At 36.0% G+C, this 7,493-nt stretch overlaps 1 protein-coding gene across 1 annotated transcript; it reads left to right on the top strand.

Moving 5' to 3' along the window:
• The first annotated feature begins 1,594 nt into the window (after positions 1-1,594).
• On the top strand, positions 1,595-2,518 carry LOC112785903 (uncharacterized). The gene is made up of 3 exons (XM_025829326.3): positions 1,595-1,717; positions 1,877-2,022; positions 2,296-2,518. The coding sequence occupies exons 1-3, from the start codon at positions 1,670-1,672 to the stop codon at positions 2,516-2,518; spliced, it is 417 nt and encodes a 138-aa protein (XP_025685111.1). The 5' UTR covers positions 1,595-1,669.
• The last annotated feature ends 4,975 nt before the right edge of the window (positions 2,519-7,493 follow it).

Genomic DNA, 7,493 nt, shown 5'->3' with positions numbered 1-7,493 from the left:
GGCATCACTTTCATATAGTTTTTATATATTTAGTTTTTATTAAGTTTTTATAAGTTTTAGTGTTAAATTAACATTTTTGGATTCTACTATGAGTTTTTGTATTTTTTGATAATTTCAGGTATTTTCTGGCTAAAATTGAGGAGCTGGAGCAGAAGTCTGATTCAGAGATAGAGAAAGCACTGCAGATGCTGTTTGGATCTGACCTGCCTGCATTCGGAAGAGCTTTTCTGAAGCTAAAGAAGTCCAAATGGAGCGCTCTCAACGACTATGGAAATCTGACTTCCAGAGTATTCCAGCAATATATAACAGTCCATACTTTGCTTCGAATTAAAAGGCCTAAAATTGGCGTCCAACACCAGCTTCCTACCCCCTTCAGGTGTCCAACGCCCAAAGAGCAGAGCCCAGTGTCCAAAGGCCCAAAGAGGACCCCCTAGCTAGCGTTCCATGCCCAAGGAGTCACATACCACGTGGATCTCATCAAAGCTCAACCCAAACACTCACCAAGTGGGCCCCGGAAGTGAATTTTAGCACTAAATTGACTGTTTTATCCTTACTAGTCACTACTAGAAAATTAGTTATTACAGACGGATATTTTCGACGGATTTTATCCCACAAAAATACAGACGGATTTTCAGAGGGATTTTTTGTCGGAAAACCAAAAAAATAAATTAGCATAAATTACAGACGGAAAAAAGAATCCGTCGATAATTCTGTCGGAAAAATTAATTTTTTTTCGTGGGAAATAGTTACAGACAGAAAATCCATCTGTAATTAAGAGGACAAAATGCTGCGTTTTATTAAATTATTACAGACAAAAAAATCTGTCTGTAATTTAAAATTTTTTGTTGGAAATATTGAGTTAACCCTAACTCACATCCTATCCTCTCGATGCACTCACACTCCACACTCTCTGTCATAGGGGATTCTTCATATCCTCTCAGATCCTGTCCTCCCAGAGCATCTTCCTCTCTCTGTCCACGCTCTCTCTATCATAGGAGCTTCTTTCACCGCTGCCGCTCTCTCCATCGCTCCGTCCACGATCTCATCACTGACAGCAACGACCATTCGCTGGTCATCTTCATCCACCGGTTCAAGTATGGTTTTGCATGGTTTTCAATTTTTGAATTCTTCTCATTTGAAATCATAGTTCCTGTGCTGTTCAGGTATGGCTTCAGTAATCGAAACCATTACACACTAAACAAACCAACAAACCCTAGCAATAACATTATCAATCTTACTTTCACTTTGTAAACTTGTCTGTCTCTTCGAACCCTAGCTTTTCTTTCAAAACGGCTTATGTATTTATTTATTTATTCACTCCCTGTTTCAATTTAATTTTGAATGATTTTTGTCTTCAGGAAGTGCAGCGATTAGAATCTTCTCTGGTTAGATTTTCAAGCAGTAAAACTGTTATTGCAGGTTAGATTCTTCTTTTTAGGGCTATGCATTGTAACTGTTTGTGATTATATCTTGCTTATAGAGGGGTTAACATTGCAATGCTCATGGCTTGTTTTTTTATTTTTCTCTAATAAAAACTCATGGCATTATTGCATTGTATGTCTATTAATTTGTTTTCATTTTTATTTCACAAAATTCTGCGGTGAAGAATGCCATTCCATACTATAGTACCAGGAAAAAACCATTTACTTTGAAAAATGAGAGAGAAAACATGAAAGATCAACTGGACCTTCGTTATAGTAGCAAAAATCAGAGTGAGGTACGTTTTGAATACTTACTTCATTCTATTCTATATCCTAGTCCAATATTACAAAATATAGTTCATAATTTTAATTTTGCTGCCCATATCAAGTGGTTGTATTTTCACTGAAATAACGCTTTTCTGATCTTTTGTTTCATATCTCCTTTCTCTTAATAGGTGGAAGTGGAAACTGAACCTGGAATTCTTGATGAAAGTATTAATGCTGTAGAAATAGATCCAGTATCAAAGATTCAGTCATCACTTGATAGTTCTCTTGCAAAAGCTACAAAAACGAACAACATACATGAAGGTCAACTTAATAGGTTAGAGGAACAGTTTGTGCCTTGGACATGAAGTTTGTCAATAAATATTAGGAGCCTTGAGTTGATAAGATGTGATTAATTATCACCTTTCTATGTTGTTTTCAATAGAAAAATTTATTGGAAAAGAATTTTTTTAGTGCCTTATAAGAATTGAATTTGGATAGTTTTTCACATGAACTAATTTCTGGCGCCATAAGTATATTATATAACTATGGTTAATAGGTTAATACTATATTATATATAATCTACTTCCTTCTGTTTATGAACTTGCAGATCCCAAGGCCATGCAAATGGTTCAATAAAATCAATGGGGGAAGGAGAACTCGTGACAAAAAAAAAATTTGAACATATAAAATCAATGCTAGAGGCAGAGTTAAGTGATATTCAGGAGCGGTACTTCCACATGAGCCTTAAATATGCTGAGGTAGAAGCCGAGCGTGAAGAACTTGTGATGAAGCTCAAAGAGGTTAGAAACATAAAAGGCTGGCTCTCATAACATCAACCTTATTCATTCTCAATATCAATAATCAACATTATTAATCAACATAAAAAATATTACTCATCTAATTTCATCATACATCATACGTCAACAACATTATTTATCAACGTTAACACCATCAATTCATCGTACATCATCAACCAAACAAATTCACAACCATATCAATCCAAACCTATTCTATGGGTCACTAGTCTAAGTGTGCAGAAATATTATATGTTACATAGAGGAAACCGAAACCATACCTTAGCCGATTTTTAATATGCCAAAAACCCAAAATGGAACTTCAACAAGCTTCAATTCACCAACAAGCCACCAACTCAATTCCAAAGGCTCCCGAATGTCCAAAGCAATTCCAACAGGCTCCAATATTCAAACTAACATTATACATTTCATATAAATCAAGACCTAACACTCACAATTAATCAATTTACAAGGGTTCTTGAGAAATCTTACCTGATTCACTGAAATTTGGGATAGAACCCAATATTTTCTCACTAATGATTAGCACCTAAACAATCAAAACATAAATTTTACTCAAGACCAACACCCATCAAACTCGAAATTCTTAGGGCAGCAGGAAGAAAGGGAAAATTTGAAATATTACCTACACAAGTGGAATAGAATTAACGACCTCGGCGAGAGCTTTGCGTAGCCACTGACGGCACGCAAATCAGAGCACTATAGCTCGAGATATGGCGGATTGAAGTGAGATGTGAATAGTATTTTAATGGAAACCCTCACTTCAGCTATGTGTGTTGTGTTTGTGGATGAGTGTGGTTCATTTAATGAACTTATATATGTTGGGCTTGGGCCCAACTCGGGCCCGGTCCAACTGGTTAACGTTTTTGGCCCGTTCAGCCCAATTTTGGACCAAACCTTTAAAATTAACGCCCGATTTTTAACTCTAAATATTCTCCTATGGTTTTCTACTATTTTTAATTATTCTATCACAGTACTGGATAGATTTGAACCGGTTCAACTGTTTTGGCTGACGGTTTACGGTTTTACTTGGTTTTTCGCAGAAAATACTTTTTCTGACTCAAAAAAATCTACTGAGTCTAAAAATCAATTTAAATCCTCCAATTCTCATTCTAAATTTTTGGATCCTATTTTGGGTAATATAGTTATTTAATTAAATAGTTAATTAGTCACGGTTCTCACAAAAGACAAATTTAGTACTGAAGCTTAAAGAAAGAAGCTTGTTGAACGTGAGAGACAGATGGAGCTAGAACGACTGTGTGAACTTAAAGAGGAGAGAGATGATGTAGGTTCTAGAATTTTTAAAATTTCTCATATTCATTATCATGTCTTGGTTATCATATTGATTGGTAATGGAAGAACAGCCTTGCTTTTCATTTTCTTCCATATCTCCTAATTAAACTGATGTATGTCTTTATGGTTCAATTCCTATATTTCTAATTTTTTTCTTGCACATTACTGACATACAATGAGTGACATATAATGAATAAAATAAAAAATACTGAGGTTTATTTTAGTATAGCGATAAAATTGGTATTCTAATATTCTAGGAAATATTAACGACATATTTACTGTTGATGATGGTGACAAATTAAAGATTCAATTGCGACTGAAATATTTGTGAGATACCTATCGATATGTTACTAGTTTAAAGGAATTTGCGATAACATTTGTGATAGTATTGCAACTAATTGACTACATATTTTTTCTAGCAAATTAGAGACTATTTTGTAACTTTACTTTTTCATTTAGAATAGCTTTGGTTTAGCGGCAAAATTCCTACAAATTTGATTAAGATTTTCAAAGATTAGCTATAGACTTGCTACAAAATGTGACAGATTTGCGATCATATTAGCGGACAACTTGCGATGAGTTAGGTTCGAAAAAATTCCTCGCTAATTAGCGTCAACTAAGCATTCTATTTCGTCTAAGAAGTTAGCTTGCATTTAGCGATGAGTCTGCTGCAGTAGAGTTTGTTGCTAATTAGCGATTACCGTTTAATCTATTTCTTCAATGGAGTTAGCTTTTACTTTAGTGATGGATTTGCGACTATCTATTCGGTAGCTAAAAAATTTTCCGATGAATTAGCGACTATTGTGTTTGCCTCACTGATCTGCAACTTGTAATTAGCGAGGAAAGCATTAGTTGATAGGTGGTTGATGCACCACTATTTCATGGTACATTTTATGCTTAATTGAGTGGATTTTATCAACATTCCATCACACTTATCCACATAAAATGCATGTTTTTGTGTTTCCATCCCAATTTCACTTAATGGTTGAAAACATGCTTTTTAGGCTCTAAATAAGCTATATTTTAATCTCTCTTTATTACTATTCGATGTCGTGATCTGTTTGTTGAGTGATTTCAGAGTTTATAGGGGGCAAGAATGGTCTAGAAGAGGGAAACGAAGCATGCATAAGTGGAAGGAGCATGAAAAATGGAGTTTTGGAGCAGTGACATCGACGTGCACGTGTAGCCCACACGCACGCGTGGGAGCTTGGATCTGGATTGGTGCGCAAGATAGGGATACATTCACGTGGATAGGAAAAATCTCATAGACGCGTCCGCGTATCTGACGCGTACGCATGGATCATGAATCTCATCGACACGTACGCTTGATCCACGCGTACGCGTGATGTGCGCACGTGACCTCTTTAATGAAAACGTGCCTAGCAATTTCAGGGGAGCTTCAGGCCCAGTTTTGAGCAGAATTCTGGTGGGAAAAGACATAATGGACCAAGGATTAGAGGGGGTTCACATCTTTTACACATCTTTAGTTAGTTTTGGGAAGTTACATGTTTTTAGAGAGAGAAACTTCAACTTCTCTCTAGGTTTTGGCTTTCTTAAGTTCAATTGCACTTGGATCCTTTGGTTAGATATGAATTTGCTTCAATTTTACATTGCTCTAGATTGTAGATCCTCTTCTTCTACTCTCAATTTAGTGTTCTTGTTACTCTAGCATTGTAGATCTTGGATCTAGACCTTGTTACTTTGATTTCTATTAATGCATTGAGGAATTTCATGTTCATTGTTGTTAACTGTTGGTTTGTTGTTAATTGTTTGCAATAGATAGCTTTAATTCAATTCTTTTCCTCAATTTCTTGATGTCTTCCATTATTGATCACTAAATGTTTGAGAAAATGTGAATTATAGCTATGGAGTAGATCTTCACTCTTGGCTTAGGGGCTGGGTAATTGGAGACACTTGAATTGTTGAGGTCTTTTGTTGATTGACAATTGGAAATTGCTAATTGATTTGAATGACACTAACTCTAGTCTCTCCTTCAGATTTGACTAGGACATGTGGACTCAAATTGATTATCTTCACTTGACTTTCCTTCATAGTTAGAGGCTAACTAAGTGGAGCAATAACCAATTGATGTCACAATTGATGGAGATAATGATGATAGAATTCCAATTCCCATCCCTAGCTAAGACTTTTATATTGATTGATTGTCATTCACTCTTGCTTAATTTCAAATTCTTGTGTCCCTTAGTCTCATTGCTACTTGTTCATTATTTTAATTCAAGTCTATTCATATTTCTCATATTCAATCTCTAAATACCAAGAGAACTCCTAATCAATGATGTGCACCTTAAGGCAACTCCTAGGGAGAATGACTCGAGACTGATACTCTCGGTTATTAATTTGAATAGTGGACACATATTTTCATTGTTTGATGTGTTATAGCTTGTTGGTTTAGACTATACTCATGACGAATTTATTTGGAAAAATTCTATACCAACAAAATATAACTCATCAGTGGTAGCTAATCCGTACAAATTATATTTTGCGTCAGACTAGCGATGATTTTACGACTCTTTTTACGGTAGCTAATTGGCCATATTCTTGTAGTGACACTCTGGTGCTTACACACATTCTGTGAAATTTGTAAGTTGTGCGTACGTACAACATCGTGCATACGCACAAGCTGGGAGAACTCTTCTGGTCGTGCGTACGCACAACCCTATGCATACGCATATTGTCCTGTTTTTCAATAAAGACATTGTTTTAAACCGCTTTACCTTTCCAGCAAGCTTGCAAACTTCCATAACACTTGTTTAAAGCCTTTTTGCCAGTTTTAGGATCTTGAATCAAGGGAGAAAACAATAAAGTAATAAAAAGGGGTATTTTAGTTCTGAGTTTAGAGCCGGTGACATAAGTTTGGAAGGTTTGTGTAAATCTAGCTTGAATTGGTGAATGTTGAGTTGTGAAGTTTATGGTTGAAGAGATTACTGAGAAATGAAAATGCTTATGATGAATTTGAAAAGTCGAAAACTGGTGATGGGATGGTTATGATGAGTTGAGAACTCGAAAAGGAATAATGAAATTATTGGATTATACGGGAGTGTGTAGAGCCTATATCTCTGGCGTGGCAGATTTTTTTGCTGCAAGAGTGTGCGGAGCCTATATCTCCGGCGTGGTAGTTTTTCTAGTCCAACAATGTGCCCAACACTATATCTTTGGAATGATTTATGATGAGACAGTTATTGTTGTATCCTTCTTTGCTACATGAGTGTGCAGAGCCTATATCTCCGGCGTGGCAGATTTTTTTGCTGCATGAGTGTGCAGAGCCTATATCTCTAGGCATGGCAGGAAGGCTACATTCAGAAAGATGTATCGGGTTTGCATTTATGGACTGACAAGTGATATCACGAGCCAATAGGATAGGCATTCATCATATGCATCTTCTATATACTTGTTTGCTTTGCTTAACTTCAGTATGCCTAAATGAATCACATGTCTACTTGATATTTGATTACTTGCTGTATATGTATATTAGTTGTGCTTTACTTGTATGCATTGTCCGTGTCTTTTGCTGGGATTGAGGAGGTTCGGTAGGCGGTGGTGATGGGATCACACGGAGGTTTGGTTGGCGAAGGCTATGGGATACAGCGGTGTAATTAGTACTAGTTAGAAATCTCCTAAGTTTAGATAACCCTATTTGTTGTTTATGGTTTACGTTATTTATTTTGTTTTAAGCTTGGAT

Source organism: Arachis hypogaea, chromosome 20, assembly GCF_003086295.3.
Source record: "Arachis hypogaea cultivar Tifrunner chromosome 20, arahy.Tifrunner.gnm2.J5K5, whole genome shotgun sequence".
NCBI lineage: Eukaryota > Viridiplantae > Streptophyta > Magnoliopsida > Fabales > Fabaceae > Arachis > Arachis hypogaea.
This window is presented reverse-complemented; position numbering and strand designations above follow the sequence as displayed.